This window comes from Jaculus jaculus, chromosome 9 (assembly GCF_020740685.1).
Source record: "Jaculus jaculus isolate mJacJac1 chromosome 9, mJacJac1.mat.Y.cur, whole genome shotgun sequence".
In the NCBI taxonomy this organism is placed as follows: domain Eukaryota; kingdom Metazoa; phylum Chordata; class Mammalia; order Rodentia; family Dipodidae; genus Jaculus; species Jaculus jaculus.
Window position 1 is genome coordinate 123697681 of NC_059110.1, and position 25165 is coordinate 123722845.

At 44.8% G+C, this 25165-nt stretch overlaps 1 protein-coding gene across 1 annotated transcript; it reads right to left on the bottom strand.

The window, feature by feature from the left end:
• Positions 1–405: 405 nt before the first annotated feature.
• Nup85 (nucleoporin 85) lies at positions 406–25052 on the bottom strand. Its single transcript, XM_004655175.2, has 19 exons — positions 24931–25052; positions 21587–21680; positions 18927–19089; positions 16740–16810; positions 16235–16278; positions 14664–14733; positions 12813–12934; positions 10652–10786; positions 10441–10563; positions 10092–10223; positions 9763–9869; positions 7327–7410; positions 7167–7232; positions 5088–5239; positions 4117–4234; positions 3928–4028; positions 1257–1408; positions 825–926; positions 406–558 (listed from the first exon to the last, which is right to left on the bottom strand). Exons 1-19 carry the CDS (start codon positions 24961–24963, stop codon positions 457–459), a joined length of 1971 nt encoding a protein of 656 aa, XP_004655232.1. The 5' UTR covers positions 24964–25052; the 3' UTR covers positions 406–456.
• Between the last annotated feature and the right edge of the window lie 113 nt (positions 25053–25165).

The window sequence follows — 25165 nt, forward strand, 5'->3', positions numbered from 1 at the left end:
CTAACACACCCATTCTCATTCTATCTCTTTGCTTGCAAATAAAAATTTATAAACTTTAAGCACTTGCCTGCAAAGCCAAAGGACACAGGTTCACTTCCCCAGTAAGCCAGATGAACAAGGTGGCACATGTGTCTAGAATTCATTTTCAGTAGCTGAAGGCCCTGGTGTGCCCATTCTCTCTCTCAAAAAGTTAAAGAATAAAATTAATTAAAAAATAAAGGAGGAGGACTCAGCATTGTGGCGCACACCTTTAATCCCAGCACCCAGGAAGCAAAGGTGGTAGGATCACCGTGATTTCCAGGTCGGACTGGGAGAGAGCAAGACTCTAACTGGGACCGGGGATGGGGGGTGGGGACAATAATTGGCTTTGACTAATAACTTGCACTGTATTTACAAACAGAACACTTACACTTTAAAAAATTTATTTACATTGCCATACAAAGCTCACAGCTAATCTCAGGAACCTTCCAATGAACCTTCTCTTATAATTGCCCGAGCAAGATTTCGTGCAAGAGCCAGTCTCAACATTTCCACCTTGGTGGTCTCTATGTCATCATCCTAAAAAGCAGAAAACCAGCATGAGGCACAGCACAAGCACATAAGGCATTTGTCATTCAAGTTCTAGTATGAGAACAGCATATACACACCCCTGTGATAGGTGACAGGAACTAGCAGACTAAAATTACCCATTACCACCTAAAAGTTGGCATGACAGGAACAGGTCCATGAAGAGCTAGGATTTCAGAACACAGCAAGAGAAGGAAAACCCTATGACAAAAGGAACCTTTTCCCATTTCCATAGAATAATACAAAACTCAAATGACCTGGACTGGCGGGGCATCATGCTCTCCACACTCCAGTGTCCGCGAGGTCAAGTCCTCCAAACAGCGCATCAGCTTATACGTCTGCTCTGCTGAAAAAATCACCTGGGAGACAGAGACTGCTTCATTTGGCTGGTCTCCAGACAAAGCGTGTGTTGGTATGAGTCCTGCTTGAGGTTTACAGGCCTTCCAAGCCCTTAGGAAGAATGCTATGCACCCTGGGCAAATGGTGCAGTTCCTGGTCGTATATCCAGCCCACTAGTCAGGCTGGTCTTGCAATTTTGCTAATGCATACTACATGTGGGGCATGAGTGCTATGGGAGAAGATACAGGCACACACACAACTACTTGGGAGATGTCAATAATCATATGTAATAGCTATGTGAACTACGAAGGACAGGGAAGAAAACCTCCATGGACTTGACTTGGCCTTACCTGTTTCTGTTCCAAAAGAGGAAGGGCATCTGTGAGCAAAGTCATCCAGAAAGAGCGGGGTGCAATCTGAGACGTCATCAGAGATAGCAAAAGAGAAGCAGCATCTCCAAAGCGTTTCTCCCCGTACAGTCGGTGAAACTCACGGTACTTTCCTGTTAGGAGATGTACAAGGTCACCTGCAGGGTCCCTGGAATGGAACCAGATGACACAAAGATCGTCCTGGACTGCCTTAAAACAGAGCCTATGCTGGCCACATCATACAAAACAAAAATGTTTATAGAGTTGGCTTCAGGGCTCTTTGATGGCTTTCTAGAACCAAAACAAGTGAACAGTTATGGGCTACAAGAGACTGACCACTCCATGAGCCCACAGTGATACAACAAAACAGGAAAGCATAGACAGGGCCTCCAGCCACTGCAAAGTAACTCCACCTCGTTCATCTGGCTTAATGTGGGTCCTGGGAATTGAACTTGGGCCCTTAGGCTTTGCGGGCAAGCACCTTTACTGCTAAGCCATCTATCCAGCCCCGGAATGCTCTTTTCTACAGTAGGAAGATACCAGGTCAAACAAAAGGAACTAGTCAATCTCTGAACATTTGTAAGTGCTAATGGGCAAGTATGATGAGGAACAGGACATGTGAATCATCCCAAAGTATCTCTCTATGAATTATTAAAGGAAAAAGCAGCCACGTGTGGTGGTGCATGCTAGTGACCTCAGCATTTGGGGGCAGGAAGATCACAAGAGTTCAAAGCCAGCTTCATGAGATTCTGTGGCACACACACACACACACACACACACACACACACACACACACACACATTAAAACATGAAAAATGAGGGCACTAAAGAGACATGCCACTAGGCGTGGTGGTGGATGCCTTTAATCCCAGTACTTCAGAGGCAGAAGTAGAAGGATCACCATGACTTTAAGGCCACCCTAAGACTACAGAGTGAATTCCAGGTCACACTGGACTAAAGTGAGACGCCACCTAGCGGAGAAGGGAGGTGGGGCAACGGACACGTCAACTAAATCCATGATCTTGGACACAGTTTCTGACACTGCTGGAACAAATAACTGGATGAGAGTACCCTTATCAATACTGGTCTCATTGGGCTATTATTCCTACTGAAATATAAACCAACAAAGTTAAGAAGAAAAAGGGACAATATCCTCAATTTAGTCTCAAAGTGTTAATCAAACTGACAATAAACGAGGTACAGAGGCTTGAGAGATGACTTAGCAATTAAGGCACTTGACTTGCCTGCAAAGCATAAGGACCCAGGTTCAATTCCCCAGTACCCACCTAAGCCAGATGCACATGGTGGCACATGCATCTGGGATTTGTTTGCAGTGGCTACAGGCCCTGGTGTGCCCATTTTCTATCTGCCCCTTTCTCTCTCAAATAATTTTTTTTTTAAAAAAGGTACAAGGGGGTTGGAGAGATGGCTTAGCAGTTAAGCGCTTGCCTGTGAAGCCTAAGGACCCCGGTTCGAGGCTCGGTTCCCCAGGTCCCACGTTAGCCAGATGCACAAGGGGGCACACGCGTCTGGAGTTGTTTGCAGAGGCTGGAAGCCCTGGCGCACCCATTCTCTCTCTCTCCCTCTATCTGTCTTTCTGTGTCTGTCGCTCTCAAATTAAAAAAAAATGAATCAAAAAAAAAATATATGAACTAAAAAGGTACAAGGGCTGGAAAGATGGCTCAGCAGTTAAAGCATTCGCCTGCAAAGCCAAAGGATCCCGGTTTGATTCTCCAGGACCCATAGAGGCCAGATGCACAAGGAGGCACATGTGTCTGGAGTTTGTTTACAGTAGCTAGATGCCCTGGCACACCCATTCTCTCTCTCATACCCTCCCTCCCTCCCTCTTTCTCTCTCAAATAACTAAAACATTTTTTTAAAATGGGGTACAAGGGCTGGAGAGATGACTTAGCAGTTAAGCGCTTGCCTATGAAGCCTAAGGAACCTGGTTCAAGGCTTGATTCCCCAGGACCTATGTCATCCAGATGAACACAGGAGCACACATGTCTAGAGTTCGTTTGCAGTGACTGGAGGGCCTGGCATGCCTATTCTCTCTCCCTCCCTCCCTTTCTCTCTCTCCCTCTTTCTGCCACTTTCTCTGTCACTCTCAAATAAATAACTAAAAATATTTTTAAAAAATGGGGTGGGTACAAGGGCTGGAGAGATGGCTTAGCGGTTAAGCGCTTGCCTGTGAAGCCTAAGGACCCTGGTTCGAGGCTTGCTTCCCCAGGTCCCACGTTAACCAGATGCACAAGGGGGCGCACGCGTCTGGAGGTCGTTTGCAGAGGCTGGAAGCCCTGGCGCGCCCATTCTCTCTCTCTCCCTCTATCTTTCTCTCTCTCTGTGTCTGTCTCTCTCAAATAAAAAAAATAAATAAATAAATAAAAAATGGGGTACAAATAGGAAGACGTATCTATATGTATGTATGTACATACATATATATGTAAGTATTTACCTGTGTGTATTCAGTCTCTTTACTTTTGCAACTTTGCTTTAAGTTTGGTATTTCTGCAAAATAAAGCCATCCCAAACCCTGCAAAGTCTATCATATGTACTTGGGATTTTGGCCTAAAATGAACACTTCAAGAAATCTAGACGATGCCTCACTCAAGTTCTACTCACTCCAGAGGAAAGAAAGAATGCAAAGACTCACCCAAGAATGTCAGTCGGTCACTGAGCATCATGGCTGGCCCCAGGTTGTCAATGAGATCCAAGTCAGAAAAACAGCCTCGCTCACAGTAATCCCTGAGGAATCTGCAGTGCCCAGACCAGAGAACAGAGTAGCAGTTCCAGCCCTGCCTCAATATCTTATCTCCCAGATCAGCCCAATACCTGCACCCACCTGTCGGACACCAGTGTGGCAAAGGCAGCATCTTTGGCACGGATGCTCCAAGACAGGGCAGAGCCCAGGCGATTATTACGGACGGCCTTCATAGCTAGTATCTTACAGATGCTGCGCACTTTGCAGAGAGAAAAAGACAAAATATGAAGCTCCCACCCAGTGCCCCTCCAGTGGAGCTTATGGCCTTCCTACAGCCTCACTGTAACCTAACCTACATTGCTTAGAATACAGGCAGTCAGCACTTCCAAGGACGAATGGCATGGCCCACCACAGACTTGGCTTTATGAATAGGCATGTTTTCAAGAGGGGCAAAATGACTTGTTTCTCCAGCCTCCCCACAGCTCAGCCCCTCTGTTATCTGTGTAGAGGTCTAAAATACACATCTTCCTTCAGGTCTTGAACACAATGAGCTTTCAGAGATGGTCATAAATGTACAAGTGCCTCCAGCAATAACAACATGCTTTTTTCTTTGTTTTTCGAGGTAGGGTTTCACTGTAGCCCAGGCTGATCTGGAATTCACTATGTAGTCTCAGGGTGGTCTCGAACTCATGGCGATTCTCCTACCTCAGCCTCCCAAGTGCTGGGACTAAACGCATGTGCCACCACGCCTGGCTAGTAACATGTTTTTTTATTCAACAGCAGGTGAAGGCAAAGCTGTTAATGCTGTGTCTCCCAGAGCTCCTCCTGTACCATGAGCTGTATCTCCTGCTCAGCTTCCCAACTGCACAGAACACTCTGTTGACCACAGGCCTGAGCACAAGGAATGTGACAAAAGTGGGTCAGAGTCTTTGGTAAAAGGCAATGTGCTTGACTTGTCTAGGCTTCAAGTGACCCCTGGCAATGGCTATTTGTCTTGGTGCCCAGTGTACTGCCCCTCTAGTGTCTGATGAGAAGGATGTCAGTATCAGCATGGCTCAGCTGAGGAGTGCCTCAACATCCTAGAGCGCAGGCTGGGAGCAGGGCCAGCTCACCTTGCTCAGTCATCTGCCGCTGCTCACAAATCCGTAGCACCTTCAAGGCTTTCTGTTCTGTGTTGAGAGGAATCCGTTCAATGTGCAGCTCCAAGGAAACTCGGCCCAGCTCTGGGCAGTAGTCAAAGTAATCCACTGCCAGCTGCCATAGGCTACAAAGGTTCAAAGAGGGCAGGCAGATAGGAGTGGCTGGCAAGGCCAGGGGCTGCGCTGTGGCTGAGGGCATTGGTACCTGATGCACTGCCTCCCCATCACCTCTAAAGCTCTTAGAAACCAGCACAGTAAAACACTCAAGCAAGAAATTGCAGAAGACACTAGAAAGTGGAGAAACATCCCTTGTTCCTGGATGGGAAGAATCAATATTGTGAAAATGGCAATCTTACCTAAAGCAATCTACACATTTAATGCAATCCCTATCAAAATTCCAAAGGCATTCTTCATGGAAATAGAAAAAGCAATTCAAAAATACATTTGGAATCACAAAAAACCTTGAATATCTAATACTGAGCAACAAAAATAAGGCTGATGGTATCACCATACCTGATTTTAGCCTATACTACAGAGCCATAGTAACAAAAACCGCGTGGTACTGGCACAAAAACAGACATGTAGATCAGTGGAACAGAATAGACGACCCAGATGTAAGCCCAAGTAGCTAACCCTAACCTGATATTCGATAAAAATGCCAAAAATATTCATTGGAGAAAAGACAGCCTCTTCAGCAAATGGTGTTGGGATAACTGAATATATATCTGCAGAAGGATGAAAATAGATTCTTCTCTCTCGCCATGCACAAGAATTAAGTCCAAATGGATTAAAGACCTTAACATCAGACCTGAAACTCTGAAACTGCTAGAGGAAAACGTAGGGGAAACCCTTCAACATACTGGTCTTGGCAAAGACTTTCTGAATACAACCCCAATTGCTCAGGCAATAAAACCACAGATTAATCACTGGGACCTCATGAAATTACAAACATTTTGCACTGCAAAGGACACAGTGAAAAAAGCAAAGAGGCAACCTATGGAATGGGAAAAAAATCTTCGCCAGCTATATATCTGATAGAGGATTAATATCTAGGATATACAAAGAACTCAAAAAGTTAAATAAGGAATCAAACAAGCCAATCAAAAAAATGGGCTATGGAGCTAAATAGAGCATTCTTAAAGGAAGAAAAATGAATGGCATATAAGCATCTAAAAAAATGTTCTACGTCACTAGTCATCAGGGAAATGTAGATTAAAACTACATTGAGATTCCATCTCACTCCTGTCAGATTGGCCACCATCATGAAAACAAATGATCATAAATGTTGGCGGGGATGTGGAAAAAGAGGAACCCTTCTACACTGCTGGTGGGAATGCAATCTGATCCAGCCATTGTGGAAAACAGTGTGGAGGTTCCTAAAACAGCTAAAGATTGATCTACCACATGACCCAGCTATAGCACTCCTAGCATATATCCGAAGGAATCATCTCATTTCCTTAGAAGTAGGTGCTCAACCATGTTTATTGCTGCTCAATTTATAATAGCTGGGAAATGGAACCAGCCTAGATGTCTTTCAACTGATGAGTGGATAATGAAGATGTGGCACATTTATACAGCGGTAAAGAAAAATGAAATTATGAAATTTGCAGAAAAATGGATGGACCTGGAAAGGATTATACTAAGTGAAGTAACAGGCCCAGAAAGCCAAGCGCCACATGTTCTCCCTCATAAGTGGATCCTTGCTACAGATGATTGGGCTTCTGCGTGAGGAGGAAAATACTTACTAGCAGAGTCCAGTAAGTTAAAAAGGAGATATAAAGGGAACAGAAAGGAAGGGTGGAGGGTACTTAATAGGTTGATATTGTATATATGTAAGTAGAATGATTGAGATGGGAAGGTAATATGACGGAGAATGGAATTTCAAAGGGGAAAGTGTGTGAGGGCCGAGGGAGGGAATTACCATGGGATTTTTTTAATCATGGAAAATGTTAATAAAAATAAAAATTAAATTAAATTAAATTTAAAAAAGAACAGCACAGGGCAGGTCTCACTAGGAACACAAACAGAAAACAACACATGGGGTCTTCCTACCTGTGATGAGCAAACAATCCTGATGCATATTCCAGAATGAGGAATTCTCTCATGTTGGAACCAAAACTGGAAGAAAAGACATGGCCAGAAATACAAGCATGTTCCCTTTCGGGGCCCTTTCTGCCATCCAATCTACCATCAATACATTCAGCCCACTTACTAGAGGTTGTGTGACTGGAGGAGCCTGCAGTGATCCAAAAGGTCTGTGAGGTGAGCTACAAACCACCAGTTGCTAAGGGCAATGCTGTACATTCAGACATAAAGACAAAAAGGAAGTCAAACAACATCATACATGGTTACGATGAGTAGGAAACCCACATTCTATGCTTCAGGATAGACCGCCTACTTGTTAGAATAGCTACATAAAAATAAATGACGGGGGCTAGAGAGATGACTTAGCAGTTAAAGCACTTGCATACAAAGCCAAAGGACCCACGATCTATTCCCCAGGACCCACGTAGGCCAGATGAACAAGGTGGAACATGTATCTGGAGCTCATTTACAGCAGCTTAAAGCCCCGGCATGCCCATTCTCTCTCCCTCTACCTCTCTCTCTCAATTAAATAAATTAAAAACTTATAATAAGTGAGCCAGGCATGGTGGTGCACACCTTTAATCCCAGTAGTGGGGAGGCAGGGGTAGGAGGATCGCCATGAATTCAAGGCCACCTTGAGACTACACAGTGAATTCCAGGTCAGTCTAGGCTAGAACGAGATCCTACCTCAAAAAGACCAAAAATGGTGATGATGATGATAATAACTGAAAGTAGAAAGTTCTACAACAGTGTAGAAAATTGGAAACACTACTATATCACTGATGGGAATACAAATTTGTACAGACTTCACCTGCCTAACACTCAGAAAGTGGAGGCAAGGCCTGAGATGACGACTCAGCAACTAGACTCTTGCTTAAAAAACCTGTTGATGCAGGATCAATTTTCCAATTCCCATGTAAAAGTGAGACCCTATCTTGAAAAACCAAACAATAAAAAAAAATAATAAAACATGAAGCTGCAGGGCTAGCTTAGTGGTTAAGGCGTTTGCCTTTAAAGCCAAAGGACCCAGGTTCGATTCCCCAGGACCCATGTTAGTCAGATGCACAAGGAGGCATCTGGAGTTCATTTGCAATAGCTGGAGGCCCTAGCGCACCCACTCTCTCTCCCTCTTTCTCTAGCAAATATATAAATAAGGGAGTGAAGCTGGGCGTGGTGGCGCATGCCTGTAATCCCAGCACTGGAGGCAGAGGTAGGAGGATTGCCAAGAGTTTGAGGCCACCCTGAGACTACATAGTGACTTCCAGGTCAGCCTGAGCTGGAATGAGACCTTACCTCGAAAAAAAAAAAAAAGAGAATGAGACCCTACCTTAAAAAACCAAGAGTGTGCCGGGCGTGGTGGCGCACGCCTTTAATCCCAGCACTCGGAAGGCAGAGGTAGGAGGATCACCGTGAGTTCAAGGCCACCCTGAGACTACAGAGTTAATTCCAGGTCAGGCTGGACCAGAGTGAGACCCTACCTCGAAAAAAAAAAAACCAAAAGTGGGCTGGAGAGATGGCTTAGCAGTTAAACGCTTGCCTGTGAAGCCTAAGGACCCCGGTTCGAGGCTCGGTTCCCCAGGTCCCATGTTAGCCAGATGCACAAGGGGGCGCACACATCTGGAGTTGTTTGCAGAGGCTGGAAGCCCTGGTGCGCCCATTCTCTCTCTCTCTCTCCCTCTATCTGTCTGTCTGTGTCTGTCGCTCTCAAATAAATAAATAAATAATAATAAAAAATCAAGACATATTTAAAAAAAAAAAAGTAAATACATACATACATATAAAATAAAATATTTTTTTTTAAATGGGCTGGAAAGATGGCTTAACATTTAAGGCACTTGCCGGCAGAGCCTAAGGACCCAGTTTGGATTTCCCAGTACCCATGTAAACCTTTTGTTACTTTTGTTTTTCAAGGTAGGGTCTCACTCTAGCCCAAGTTGACTTGGAATTCATATGTAGTCTCAGGCTGACCTTGAACTCACAGTGATCCTCTTACCTCTACCTCCTCTAAGTGCTGGGGATAAAGGTATGCACCTAAATAAATAAAAATAAACAAAAAAAAATTTAAAGGGGGTGCTGGAGAGATGGCTTAGCTGTTAAGCGCTTGCCTGTGAAGCCTAAGGACTCCAGTTTGAGGCTCGATTCCCCAGTACCCAGGTAAACCAGATACACAAGGTAGTGCATACATCTAGACTTTGTTTGCACTGGCTAGAAGCCCTGGTGCACCCACTCTCTCTCTCTCTTTCTCTCTCTCTAAAATAAATAAAAATAAACATTTTTTTTAAAAGTGTGCACTATCATGACCAACAGATAGGGCTTTCAGTCAAAGATCAGGCCATAATGGCTTCTCTCTCACCAATAAAATGAGTGACTATAGCTGAGCATGGTGGCATAGGACTATAATCCTAGCACTGTGGAGGCAGAATTATTGGAGGTGGGGGAATAAAGCAATAGGACATTCTAAAAATGGATGGTGGTGCTGAATACACAAACTGTCCGTTTGCTTACTGCAAATTATCCATCTAGAAATGGCTACAATGGTAGAGATGGGGGAGGGGCGTCCTACCTGCACTCCTTGATCACTTGGTGTATGTCAAACTCAAAGGCCGCCATCAAGATGTTGTCCAGGGGCTCTGGGCTGCTCTCACCTCCCAGAAACATGTCTAGGCTGGACTGTGGAAAGGTGATGGCCCTCTCAATCCCCAGGGTGCAAGTAGAGACTCAAGGGACAGTAGGGGTGCAACCCTGGAGAGGGCTAAGGGGTTCCTTCGAAAAGGTCTGAAGGAAATAGCCTACCTGCTCCCAGGAAGGTTCAATTCACAGGCCAAACTCTAAGAATCAGGGAGCCAGAGGAGAGCCCCAGGGCATTGCCACTCCCCTCCAGAGCTCACTCACCTGGGCATAGAAGTGTAGATCAATGGGTTTCACTGTCGGGTGAGAGTACAGCAGCCGAGTGACTAGGAAGTGGTACCAGTTACTCAGCAGTTCCTTCTGCTCCAACAAGGCAGCCTCATCCCCAAGCATGATCTAAAGAGAGAAATTCTCTGAGCTGTCTTTACAGACTCTTCCCTATTTTTATGATGATTTCCTCAAAGGCCCAAGGTCTCAACTACAGGCCAAATGCTCTCTCCTTCCCAGCAACACAACTAATAGCCCTCTCCAAGGGGGAACAGGCTCAGGGCAAGCTGGGATGCCAGGGCCACAGGGGAAGCCGCTCACACTTCACCCAACTGCTACCCCAGACCTTGCAGAGAGTCTCCAGGCGGGGGCTGGCGGCGAAGGTGCTGTCCTGCAGGTGCCGCTCACATTCCTCATGCCAGTGCTGCCACTTCAGCTCCAGCTCTGTCAGGGTCTGAGTGTTGCCAGGCTAAGAGGAAACACTGGTCATAAGACCACCCTCACCAGACCCATTCCCAAATCTCCTTGTCCTGGCTGGCAACACAACTCCCACGTACACTGAGAATAGGCATTGTTCTCATCAGGTCCCCCAAGATCCGGCACATGCCTGCAGAAGGGGGGTTTGCATCAGCTTCTTTGGACAGCATTTGTCGGGCCTCATCCAACCGGCCCTGAAGAACCAGGACAGTCACCTGTGAGGAGACATGGGACAGTGAGCACTGACAAGAAGCCTAACTCTGCAAGAGAGAGAGAGGGAGAGAGAGAGCACATGCAACAGATATTATTGGCACATCAGGGCCTTAGCCACTACAAACAAAATCCAGACACATTTGCCATCTTGGGCACCTGGCTTACGTGGGTTCTGGGGAGTAAAACCTGGGTCCTTAGGCTACACAGGCAAGCAACTAAGCCATCTCTCCAGCCCATCCACCCACCTTTTAAAAAGAATACTTTATTTATTTGAGAGAGAATGAGCACACCAGAGTGGTATACAGCCACTGCAAACGAACTCCACATGCATGTGTTATGTGCATCTGGCTTACGTGGGTCCTCGGGAATTGAACCTGGGTCCTTTAGCTTTGCAGGCAAATGCCTAAACCATTAAGCCATCTCTCCAGACCCCTGCTTTTTTTAATTGTGCCCTTTAGGTTTTTGATTAGGGGATATCTTCCATATCAGATGACCCAGGATTCAAATCCAAGTTTTGTCACTCACCAACTGTGTGGACAAGTTGTTTACTACTTTTTATTTTAAAAGTTTTTTTTTTGTTTTGGTTTGTTTTGTTTTTTAAGCTCAGGCTAACCTGGAATTCAATATGAAGTCTTGGGGTGGCCTTGAACTCATGGTGATCCTCCTGTATCTGCCTGCCTCCTAAGTGCTGGGATTGAAGGCATGCACCACCACACCCAGCATTTTATAATAGTTTTATTAAGCCAGGTGGTGTGGTGGCACACACCTTTAATCACAGCATTCAGGAGACAGTGGGAGGAGGAGCACTTTGAGTTGACGTCACCCTTAGACTACATAACAAATTCAAGGTCAGCCTGGGCTAGAACAAGACCCTACCTAGAAGAACCAAATTACCACAACAAAAAATGAGATGGCTTAGTGGTTAAAGCACCTTGAAAAAACAAACAAAAAAATTTGAGCAACAAAACAATACTCAAAAAAAAAAAAAAAAGACCAATTGTGTGACCTTCCATATGCTAAGCAAGTATTCAAACACTGTGCCTCATCTCCACTGCCTGGTATTTCCATCACATCAAATGACTGCCACCTCAACCCCCTTGGTTTCTTTTCAGTCTTTTATTTCTTTTTCTGTTGGGGGGGGAGGGGCGGTGGTTTCAAGGTAGGGTCTCACTCTAGCCCAGGATGACACCAATCTTACTCTGCAGTACCAGCTTGGCCTCCAACCCATAGTGATTCTAGCACCTCTGCCTCCAGGAATGCTGGGATTAAAGACATGTGTCACCACGCCCAGCAGCACCCTTATTTCTATCAACCAGTTTTCTACATCTTAAAGTCTTTCTTCCTTTGATCTAGGAACACATCCAACTTCCTTTTCCAAAGTAAAGTCTACAACAGTATTCCTCCAGGCTACATTAGTTTTAAACACCTCCAAAGCAAAGATGTAAACAAGGTGTGGTAGCACATACCTTTAATTCCACTGCTCAGGAGGCCAAGGTAGGAGGATCGCCATGAGTCGAAGGCCACCCTGAGACTACCTAGTGAATTCCAGGTCAGCCTGGGCTAGAATAAAACCTTACCTAAAGCCAGGCGTGGTGGCGCACACCTTTAATCCCAACACTCGGGAGGCAGAGGTGGGAAGATCACTGTGAGTTCAAGGCCACCCTGGAGCTACAGAGTGAGTTCCAGGTCAGCCTGGACTGGAGTGAGACCCTACCTCGAGAAAAAAAAAAACAAAAACCTTACCTAAAAAAGGAACAACAGGCTGGATGTGGTGGCACATGACTTCAATCCCATCATTTGGGAGGCAGAGGTAGAAAGATCACCATGAGTATGAGGCCACCATGAGGCTACACAGTAAATTCTAGGTCAGCAGAGCTAGAGTGAGACCCTACCTCCAAAAAATAAAAACAAACAAACAACAACAACAAAAAAAAATTAGGCAAGAGTAACCTACCTAACCAAGAGCCATAAGAGAGATGAATACAAGGTGGAAGGGTGAAGGTGATCCAGCCTGCACATGATCCTTACCAAGTTCCAGAAGCTCTCATGTTTGCTTGGATTATCACTGCCCAGAACATCTGCTGACAAGCTGTCCACTTCACACACGTGGAGTCGGACCCAGTCGAGAAGGTGAAGAAGAAGAGGGCCAGCTGAGGAAGAGGCACATCACACAGACCTTTGCTTCATGTGCAATAGATTCCACTTTACCCAAAGAACAGAGACTGCTTAACTGACTGGCTTACTTGAGAGGGATTCTCTTACACTCACACACAGAGTCCTAAGTAAAGGACTGGGGGATAGGAAAGAGCAAAGAGACTTAAAAAAAAAAAAGTTTCAGCCAGGCATGTTGGCGCATGTCTTTAATTCCAGCACTACAGACAGGTAGAAGGATCACCATGAGTTCACAGCCATCCTAAGACTACAGAGAGAATTAATTACAGGTCAGCCTGGGCTAGAGACCATACCTCAAAAAACAACACAAAACAACAATCTCCCTCTGGGCTCACCTCTCTCGAAACCACTGGACTGTTTTATTTCGAGGAAACAAGAACACAATGCAAAGCCCAGGCCTGAGTGCTGGAATCGTGACCACAGCCAGTCTTCACAACGATAGGATGGCTGGGGAACTACTGGCAAGTTCCAAACTAACTAGACACTACATATGTACTAATGATAGATATATGGTAGTCTACATGAAAAGGGAAGTAAGTAGATTGAAGGTGTGCACCAACAGGCCTGGCTGAAACATTCTTTTTTGTTTTTCGAGGTAGGGTCTCACTCTAGCCCAGGCTGACCTGGAATTCACTCTATACTCTCAGGATGGCATCAAACTCAGGGCGATCCTCCTACCTCTGCCTCCCTGAGTGCTGGGGTTAAAGGTGAGCACCACTATGCCTGGCTCTGAATCATTCTTTTTATAACCTTAGATTTCTTTCACTTTAAAATATATATATATATATTATTTTTATTTTACTTTATTTATTTGAGAAAGAGGGAGAGAGAGAATGGACACACCAGGGCCACTAGCCACAGCAAACAAATTCTAGGTGGATGTGCCACCTGCATCTGGCTTATGTTCATACTGGAGAATTGAACCCAGGTCCGTAGGCTTTGCAGAGAAGCGCCTAAACCACTAAGCCATCTCTCAGCCCTATTTTACTTTTCTGATGTAGGGCAAGCTAGCCTTGAACTGAGCTGAATGAGGTAGCACATGCCTTTATTCCCAGCACTCGGGAGACAGTAGTAGGAGAACTGAAGTGAGTTCGAGGCTACCCTGAGATTACATGTCAGCCTAGGCTACAGCAAGACCCTAACTGAAAAACCAAAAACCAAAAAAGAAGGAAAGTGGTATTTGATCTCTCCTGCTTTCTCAAATATAGGAGCTCTTGACATTATCTCCTCTTTCCTTCTCTTAAACTAATAAGGTGTCTCTAAACTTGAAAACAAAAAGCCAGGACTGGAGAAATGGCTAAGTGGTTAAGGCACTTGCTTGAGAAGCCTAAGGACACATGTTTGACTTTCTGGATCCCATGTAAGCCAGATACACAAAGGTGAGGCAAGCACAAGGCTGCACATGCTGCCCACTAGTGGTACAAACATCTAGAGTTTGACTGTAGTGTCTGAGGCACTGGCGTGACAATTTTCATTCTCCCTGTCAGTTGCTCTCTAATAAAATAAATAAAGCCAGGTGTGGTGGTGCACACCTTTAATCCCAGCACTCAGGAGGCAGAGATAGGAGAATTATTGTGAATTCAAGGCCACTGTGAGCCTACATAGTGAATTCCAGGTCAGCCTGGGCTAGAGCAAGACCCTAAACCTTGATAAACCAAAAATAAATAAATAAAAAAGAAAAGAAAATGAATGAATCTGGGTGTTTACCTGGGGCTACCTCAATAAAAAGAATCTCACACAGGTTCCAAATGAGTTCCATGGCTGACAAGATAGAGACCTAAGGTAGAAAGGGAGAAAGGTTTTAACTGAAGACTTCTGAGATCTTATTGAGCAAAGGAACTCAACAGGACCCGAAAATCACACAATGGTCATTTACTAAGCATAACCAGCAGTTACTGAGAAAGAGACCAGAATTCTTTCATTGCTTTGTTTTGTTGTTTTTTCCATTTTCCAGGTATGGTCTCACTCTAGCTCAGGCTGACCTGGCACTCACTCTGTAGTCCCAGGAATGATCCTCCTACCTCAGCCTCCCAAGTGCTGGGATTTAAGGCTTGCACCACCTACCTCTACCTACTTTTTTCTTTTAGTTTTTTTCAGGTAGGATCTCACTCTACCCCAGGCTGACCTGGAATTCAGTGTCAGAGTGGCACTGAACTAACAGCTATCCTCCTCCTCCTGCCTCTATGCCAGGCTTTTTTTTTTTTTTTTTTTTGCTTTGTTGAGGTAGGATCTCGCTCTACACCAGGCTGACCTGGAATTCACTATGTAGTCTCAGGGTGGCCTCAAACTCACAGCAATCCTCCTACCTATACTAGCAAGTGCTGGGATTAAGTGTGCGCCACCACACCTGGATACATTCTTATATTTTAATGGTGATTAAAATTAACATAAGGGATGGGCTGGAGAGATGGCTTAGTGGTTAAGTGCTTGCCTGTGAATCCTCCGGATTCCAGTTTGAGGCTCGATTGCCCAGGACCCACGTTAGCCAGATGCACAAGTGGGTGCACACATCTGGAGTTCGTTTGCAGTGGCTGGAAGCCCTGGTGCACCCATTCTATCTATCTGCCTCTGTGTCTCTGTCAAATAAATAAAAATGATTCAAAAAATATTTTAAAAATTTAACATAAGGGACAGCCAGGCGTGGTGGCGCAGGCCTTTAATCTCAGTACTCAGGAGTCAGAGGTAGGAGAATCATCATGAGTTCAAGGCCACCCTGAGACTATAGAGTGAATTCCAGGTCAGCCTGGACCAGAGTGAGACCCTACCTCGAAAAACAAAGCAAAACAAAAATTAACATAAGGGCTGTAGGTAGGCAGAAGTAATATGATGGATAATGTAATTTCAAAGAGAATCATTTCTTAGTCTCAGGGTTTGTAGACAGGAGCCTTAACTAATTACCAAGCCATTTCTACAGTCTAGTCTTAAAAGCTCAACTCATGTTGGGCATAGTGGCTCACTCCTTTAATCCCAGCACTCAGAAGGCAGAGGTGGGAGGATTGCCATGAATTCCAGGCCACCTTGAGACTACATAGTGAAATCCAGGTCATCCTGGTCTAATAAAAAATTTAGACTTTCTACCTGAAAACACATGGAAGTGTCTATTAAGTAATCTTGTGTTCCTTGAAGGGAGCATCAGCAAATTCAAAACCACACTCTCCAACCCAAAGAGCTATCAACACAGAAAGAAAAGACCTGCCAATGACTGCAAGGCTCTTATATGGATGCTAAGGACACAGAAAGACACTGGTACCAATACAACAAATGCAGTTGTACCTTACCTGGCTGCTAAACTGGCGGCCACTGGCTGGATCTTTAGCAGCAACTAGCAAAACACAAACATGAACAATGTATGGTTCCATTTCGCTAGTAGCTTCAACAATTCTGAGACTTCTGTATTTCATTTATGCCTCAAACATTTCCAGTCTAACGCTACACATCTTGCTGTCAGTAGATCAATGATGGTCAAACCAAGGCCCTCAAGTTACAAGCAGCACTTTCAGACTAGATTCAATTTGGCTCTCATGGTTACAGTGACTCTAAACTACCAAGGTCAAAGAACTGGGAATATAATTTTCAAAGAGCTTTAATTTAGTCCTTTGACCTCATATTATAAAAAAAGGAAGCAATATAGTCCATTCTAACTTGAAAAATGTACTGAAGATATTTTTCAAGAAAATAAGGATTTTTATAGCATAGAAGAGTTTGGGACTGGAATGTTAGATTTTACCAGATTATATTTACAGCCAAATATGTAGATATATCAAATGCACATAAAATCCTTACTTGCAACTTGATGCATTTCCTCCATACATGCTCTTATAACTGACCGGTAGTTTTTACTCACTCGAACCAATCTACAAAAAAGGAAATTGCATACATGATGACCTGGTGTGACAGAAAATACAGCCATCCAAAAAAAAAAAAAAGCAGCCACGCAGGTGGCACATGCCTTTAATCCCAGCACTCAGGAGGCAGAGGTAGAAGGATCACCATGAGTTGAAGGCGACCATGAGACTACATAGTAAATTTTAGGTAAACCTGGGCTATAGTGTGACTCTACCTCAAAAAAACAAACAATAAAAAAAAATCTAAGGGGCTGGAATTAAAAGCTTGTGCCAAGGCCAATATGCCCAGCATTTTGTTTTGTTTTGGTGCTGGGATCATGCCCTGAGCATTTTCTTGTTTTAAGATAACAGTGTTCCAGCTGGGCGTGGTGCCGCACACCTTTAATCCCAGCACTGGGAGGCAGAGGTAGAAGGATGGCCTTGAGTTCGAGGCCACCCTGAGACTCCACAGTGAATTCAAGGTCAGCCTGGGCTAGAGTGAGACCCTACCTCAAAAAACAAACAAACAAAAAAAAAGATACAGCGTTCCTGTAAAACATAGGCCAGGGTGGGAGAGATGACTTTAGTGGTTAAGGTGTTTGCCTGCAAAGCCTAAGAACCCATGTTCAACTCCATGTCCCACATAAACCAGATGCATAAAGGTGAGGCTAGAGCAAGTCATACATGCCCACTAGGTTGTACAAGGATCTGGAATTGGATTTCAGTAGCTGAGGTGCTGGCACGCCAATTCTCTCTCTCTAAAAACAAACAAACAAACAAAACAACAACAACAACAACAAAACCACAGGCCAAGCTCAGTGATCCTCCTGCCTCAGCCTCTTGTGTAGGGTTATATGAATGGGACTGTACCACTATGCCTGGCTATACTAATTGTTCCTTTTTTTCCTTTTCTTTTCAAGGTAGGGTCTCGCTTTAGCTCAGACTGACCTGGAATTCACTATGCAGTCTCAGGGTGGTCTCAAACTCCTACCTCCGCTTCCCAAGTGCTGGGATTAAAGGCGTGTGCCACCATGCATGGCACTGTTTGTTCACTGGCTTGAGATAGTGTTTCATACAGACCAAGATGGCCTCAAACCATGTAGCCAAGGATGATGTTTAACTCCTCAACTTTCTGGTCAGCTAACAAACGCTAGACTAGAGGTAAGCACTACCAAGACCAACTTGTCTTTTTTTAAAGCTATTCATGTATGTGTGTGTGTACAGGTGTGCCTGGCCTCTTGCTGGGGCAAACAACCATCAGATGGTTGAGCCACTTTTTGTGTCTACCTTACGTGAGTGGCTTAGTAACTGAGTTGGCATGCTTTACAAGCAAGTGCCTTTAACTGCTAAGTCATGTTTTCAACCCCAAGACAGGGTCTTAAATGTATTCCAGGCTGGCCTCAAACTCATCTTACTTGTAAAACCTACTAGCCCAGATGCAAACCACTAGCCACCAACATACAGCCAAAAGGCATTTGTTTGCAACGGCAAGAGATCCTGGTGTGTGCGTGCAAATAATTTTTTAAAAAAAAAGGTAGGCATGGTGATGGTGGTACACACCTTTAGTACCAGCACTCAGGAGGCACAGGTAAGAGGACTGCCATGAATTCAAGCCCACCGTGACGCTACATAGTGAATTCCAGGTCAGCTTGGGCTAAAGGGAATCCCTAAATACCTACATCCAAAAAAAAAAAAAAAAAACAGCCAGGTGTGGTGGCACATGCCTTTAACCCCAGCACTTGGGAGAGAGTTAAAAGGAACTCCATGAAATCAAGGCCACCCTGAAACAGAGAGGAAGCCTACCTCAAAAAACAAAAACAGCCAGGCGTGGTGGCGCGTGCCTTTAATCCCTGCACTCAGGAGGCAGGAGGCAGAGGTAGGAGGATTGCCATGAGTTTGAGGCCACCCTGAGACTCCATAGTGAATTCCTGGTCAGCCTGGGCTAGAGTGAGGCCCTACCTTGGGGGGAAAAAAAATTGCACTCTTTTTAAAGTGTCTTATCTTTGGTAAGGCCACACAGAGAACCAGGAAACATATTTATCAAGGAGACCCTTCTGTCACTCTGAAGGACCTCAGAGATACATTTCATTCACTAAGCTTTTCACAATTTTGTGTGAACTTTATCACCTATCAGACCCCTACTTACTGAGCTTTTCTAGATTTTCCAGACAATTCTTCTTCACTTCTCTGAAGGCCAACAAAGATTCCATGGGATTCATTGAAGAGTTTTCTCAAAATCTGAGAGTAAACATCTACATCTTTCCGGATGATATAGATAAAGGGACAGCTTGGCACGTTCTCTGATTTTTCTGAAAACAGGAAAAAATAAACACCTATAATTTTCCTCAAAAAAAGAAACTATCGCCGGGAATGGTGGCATATGCATTTAATCCCAGCACTTGGGAGATAGAGGTAGGAGGACCCCTAAGAGTTCAAGGCCGCCCTGAGACTACATAGCAAATTATAGGTCAGCCTGAGCTACAGTGAGACCCTACCTTGAAAATCAAAAAAAAGAAACTGTCCCCAAGTTGCTGTTCTAGTTCTGCTGCGTTCACATGTGAAAGCAGATCTGGAGTCTGAGTAACTAAAGTGGCTATAAAACCAAGAAACAGGCGAGCAAGGTGGTGCATGCCTTCAATCCCAGTGCTCAGGAGACAAAGGTAGGATTGCTGTGAGTTCAAGACCACCCTGAGACTACATAGCAAATTCCAGGTCAGCCTGGGCTAGAGACTCTACCTTGATAAACAGAAACAAGCAAACAACAAAAAAAAGTTAAGTGGAAAGTTGGAATAGTAAAATAGAAAAAGGGTTAGAAATTGGAGTCTTGCCAGGTGTAGTGGCATGCACCTTTAATCCCAGCACTTGAGAGGCAGCAGTAGGAGGGTCATGGTGAGTTTGAAGCCAACTTCAGACTACATAGTGAAATTCCAGGTTAGCCTGAGCTGAAGTGAGACTCCACATAGGGGGAAAAAATGTTGGGAATCTTAAATTGTAAAAATAAGCAAAGGGTCAAAGTTCAAAAAACAGAATTCATTTTGTGCAATGAGCATTAGGAAAGACTACTATATAGTTTTATTCTCTTTTGTTCTTTCCTTTTCAATGATGAAGAGCCTTGCCAAAGGGTTCCACAAATTTTTTTTTTTTTTTCGGGGCAGGGTCTCACTCTAGCCCAGGCTGACCTGGAATTTACTCTGCATTCTCAGGCTGGCCTCAGACTCACGGTGATCCTCCTACCTCTGCCACCCAGTGCTGGGATTAAAGGTGTGCACCACCATGCCCAGCTGGGTTGCATAATTTTACTGAAGTGAATCTCAGTGATCCTACTTCACCAGAGTAAAACCAGCACTTACTGCTTTCCACTTCAATTTAGCTTCTTCAGATCAGAATTTGAAAACATGAAAACCTAAATAAAGTTCCTCAATATTCAAGTCAATAAATGAGGGAAAGAAACCATCCTAGAAGTTTTAATTGTTTCATTACAAGAGCTGACTGAGCATGGTGGTGTGCAAGCCTATAACGCCAGCACTGGGGAGATTGGGACAGAATAAGCACCATGAGTTCAAGCCAGACAACAGGGCTACACAGTAAAACCCTGTTTCAAAACAAATGAGGCTTCACTTCAGGTGATAGACTGCTCCTGCTACCCTCTTACAGTGTACTCTAATACGCTATTAACCGTTGTTGTTTTGGATCTTTTGAGATAGGGTCTCACTCTTGCCTATGCTGGCCTAGAACTCACTTTATAGCCTAGGTGGCCTCCCAAGTACTAGAATTAAAGGTATCAACCACAATGTACAGCAATAAGCTATTCTTAAAAAAGGGGGGGGGGATCTGGAGAGATGGTTTAGCAGTTAACGTGCTTACCTGTAAAACCAAAGGACCCAGGTTTGACTCCCCAAGACCCACGTAAGCCAGATACACAAAGGAGCACACACACTAGAGTCTGGTAGCACACGCCTTTAATCCCAAGACTCAGGAGGCAGAGGTAGGAGGATTGCCCTGAGTTCAAAGCCACCCTGAGAATACAGAGTGAATTCCAGGTCACCCAGAGCTAGAGTGAGACTCTACCTTGGAAAACGAAAATGAAAAAAAAACCTGGAGGGATGGCCCTGGCACGCCCATTCATTCTCTCTCTTTCTCTGTCAAATAAATAAAGAAAAACATTAAAAAAAAAAAAAAAAGGAAGCCAGGTGTGGTGGCACACACCTTTAATCCCAGCATTTGGGAGGCAGAGGTAGGTCACCCTGAGACTACATAATGAATTCCAGGTCGGCCTGGGCTAGAGCAAGACCCTACCTCAAAAAAAAAAAAAAAAACCTCCTTTTTTTTTCTTTATGGTGGGGGAAAGCTTTGAGATAAACTCTTACTCCATAACCCAAAATAGCCTTGAGCTAATGGCCTCAGCTTCCCCAAGTGCTGGGATTACAGGTACAAAACAATACACACAGCTTCATTTATTTATTTACTTTTTATATTTTTTTTTTCCTGAGGTAGGGTCTCCCTCTAGCCCAGGCTGACCTGGAATTCACTAGGGACTCTCAGGGTGGCCTTGAACTCATGGCAATTCTCTTACCTTTGCTCCCAAGTGCTGGGATTAAAGATGTGTGCCACCACACCCAGCTCTAGCACTTGGTTTTATGCAAAAGGGTCTTACACTGTATCCCTGGCTGGCCTGGAGCTCTCTCCATCCCCAACTACAGCTTCAGAAATACTAGTATTATCACATGCACTGACACAGAAGGGAGAACACCAAATGTGTCAAGACTTAATATTAAAAAAATTACAACAACAACAAAAAAAGACTACCTCTTATGTTGAAGGCAGTTTCACACACCAGCATCTCTCCAGGACCCCAGTCGAAACACAGTTGCTTCTTCTTGGAATTCACACCTGGAATCCACTAATAAAATATAAGACAAAGAAACTATTACTCTTTTTCAAATTATTTGCAAACACGATACTAGAAATCAGCAGCCACAAAAGTAGTTCAGGGGTGGGGCATGATGGTGCCTAATTTATTCCCAGTACTCTGGAGACAGAAATAGAAGAATCACCATGAGTTCAAGGCCACCCTGAGACTACAGAGTGAATTCCAGGTCAGCTTGGACTAGAGTGAGACTCTACTTCAAAAAAAAAAAAAAAAAAGGGATACTTTTTATAATCATGGAAAATGTTAATAAAAATTGAGAAAAAAAATCTAAAAAAAAAAAAGAGAAGTTCAGGGACTGGAAAAGATGGCACTGGCTTGCAAAGTCTACCAGTGGAAGATTCAATTTCCTAACAGCCATATAAAGCCAGATGAAAAATTATCACATCTGAAGTTTGTTTAAAGTGACAAGAAACTATGAGGTGCCCATACACACATACATGTGCACACAAATGTGCAAATAAAAATTTAAAAATTGGGGGCTGAAGGGATGGCTTAACTGTTAAGGTGTTGGCCCGCAAGGCCAAAGGAACCAAGTTCAATTCCCCAGGACCCACGTTAGCCAGATGCACAAGGGGGCACATGTGTCTGGAGTTCATTTACAGTGGCTGGAGGCCCTGGGACACCCATTCTCTCATACTCTCTCCCTCTTTCTCTGACAATAAATAAAAATATTAAAAAAAAAAAAAAAGCACAAGAGCCGGGCGTGGTAGCCAGGTCTCTAATCCCAGCACTCAGGAGGCAGAGGTAGGAGGACTTCCATGAGTTCAAGGCCACACTGAGACTACATAGGGAATTCTAGGTCAGCCTGGGCCAGAGGGAGACCTTACCTCACAAACACACACACACCAAAAAAAAAAAAAATTAAAAATAAGGACGAGGCAGCCAGGCCTGGTGATGCATGTCTTTAATCCTGACACTTGGAAGGCAGAGTCCTAGGAGGATAACCATGAGTTTGAGGCCACCCTCAGACTACATAGTGAATTTGAATTCCTGGTCAGCCTAGGCTAGAGCAAGATGCTACCTGAAAAAATAAAAACAAAAATAAATCATAAAATAGGGGGGCTGGAGAAAACGGCTTAGCAGTTAAGGCATTTGCCAGCAAAGCCAAAGGATCTAAATTCAACTCCCCAGGACCTGCATAGGGCAGATGCATAAAGTACACATTCATCTGTACTTCATTTGCAGTTCCTGGAGGCCCACGCACACCCATTCTCTCTATCTGCCTTTCTCTATATATACTTCTTTTTTTTTATTAAAAAAAGAAAATGAAAGCCGGGCGTGGTGGTGCACGCCTTTAATCCCAGCACTCAGGAGGCAGAGGTAGGAGGACTGCTGTGAGTTCGAGGCCACCCTGAGACTACAGAGTGAATTCCAGGTCAGCCTGGGATACAGTGAGACCCTACTTCGGAAAACCAAAAAAAAAAAAAAAAAGAAAGAAAGAATGAAAAGAAAATGAAGTGCTAGTTCACATGCTGATCTCAATATGCTGAAACACCAACAGTCGTGGATTAAGCCAGCTTTACTGGGCACCTCAACCCAGTCTGTTACTTGTCATGTTGTGACAAAGTCCTAAGGTGGAGAAGGACATAAGTCCATATCATGAACATATACAAAAAAAGTTCAGCTTAGCTGGTGCCTCAGGATAAGGTCTCATCTACTGTTGAACTTTATGCTTGGCTTGCTTTAACACAATGGGTCACCACAAGATATTTTTCTTGCTGTTGCTAAATGCAATTTTTAGCTTCTGTATTAACTGCAGCTTGCTCGCAGTTGCAGGAGAGAAAATACAGGGAGGGGAGATTCCAAAAAAGTTTTTTTTTTTTTCCTAAAGTCAACTGAAATTAACTTTAGTTTTTGTAAGATTATGATTACTGAACTGAACTAACATGTGAAATTTTATTGTTTTCTCCTATAAAAGGAGCCCTGAAATACACTTGGCACTGCATTCAGGCTCCCAAATCCTGGGTGTAGTCACTGGCAAGCCAACAAAGGTTCCATCCTACTACTTGGTGTCTGAGTGGTCTTCCCTGGGGGTCCTCACCCTAATCATGTTAATGAAAAGAAACGTGGAGGGCTAGAGAGATGGTTCAGCGGCGAAGGCGCTTGCCCACAAAACCAAAGGACCTGAAGTTCGACTCCCCAGTATTCACATAAAGCTAGATGCACAAAGTGCATTCATCCTAGAGTTTGTTTTGCAGTGGCTGGAAGCCCTGGTGCACCCACTATCTCTCAATTTGCAAATAAATAAGTAAAAACATAAAAAGAATGATGGAGAAGGGCAAACGCAAAAAGACATAAGCCAAGCGTGCTAGCGCACAGCACTGAGTAGTGGGTCTCACCCAAGCCCAGGATGACCTGGAATTCATTATGTAGTTTCAGGTTGGCCTTTTACTTATGGTGATCCTCCTACCTCTGCCTCCCCAGTGCTGGGATTAAAGGCGTGCGCCAACACGCCCATCTTGTGGGTTTTTTTGTTGCTGGTTCTTTTTTTTTTTTTAAGGTAGGGTCTCACTCTAAGCCCAGACTGACCTGGAATTCACTGTGTAGTCTCAGGCTGGCCTCGAACTCATAGCGATCCCACCTGTCTCCCGAGTGCTGAGATTAAAGGTGTACGCCACCACGCCCAGCTCTCTTTCTTTCAATGTCAGGGTTTCGTGTAGCCCATATGGGCCTCCAAGTCCCTATGTAGCTCAGGACCTTGAACTTATGTTCCTCCATGTCCTGAGTAAAAAGGTAACAGGCATGCACCATAATACGACGCCCATAAAATTCATCACATATCACCCACCCTTGGAAAGCTTAAACGGAATTTAACACAGAGCGAAAGGGATCGGTAACAGTGTCCCTGAGAGAGTCAATAGCGGTTTAACAACCCTTGGGCTAGCATAACATGACGAAAAATCGAGCTCGTGGGACTGCAATGAGGACGGTGGTGTTTGCAAGGAAGAAAAAAACAGCTCCAATTCTTCTGCTTGATCCGAGCCCATGCAAGTGCCCAAGAGATAGAAACGGTCATAAAGACAAGGCTGGGGGATATGGAGCGGGTCCGCAGCGAGGGCTGTCAGCGTTCCCAGAAGCAGACACCGAGACTCCACTCCCCCTCCAATGAGCCCAGGGTAGGGGACACGCGACCGGACGCGACGGACACGAGCCGGAATAGAACATGGAAACGCGGTGCCCAGGCCGCGAAGGCAAGCAAGCCTGTGCGCCGTGGCCTTACAGTGACCGCAGGCTCCACATCCAGCTCCTCCATAGCGTAGCGCCTCGGTCGCCGGAACCTCGCCGGGCTGCCGCTCCTCGCGCTCGGGCCTCCCGCTCACAACCAGCTGCGAGAGAGGACCCCGGACGGGGCGACCTCAGCGGTGCCTGCAGAACCGACCTTCGACGCCGCAGAGCGCTTGGTCTCAGCCACGACCCACCCCTCCGCCGATGTCCCCATGTATCCCACCTTCCCA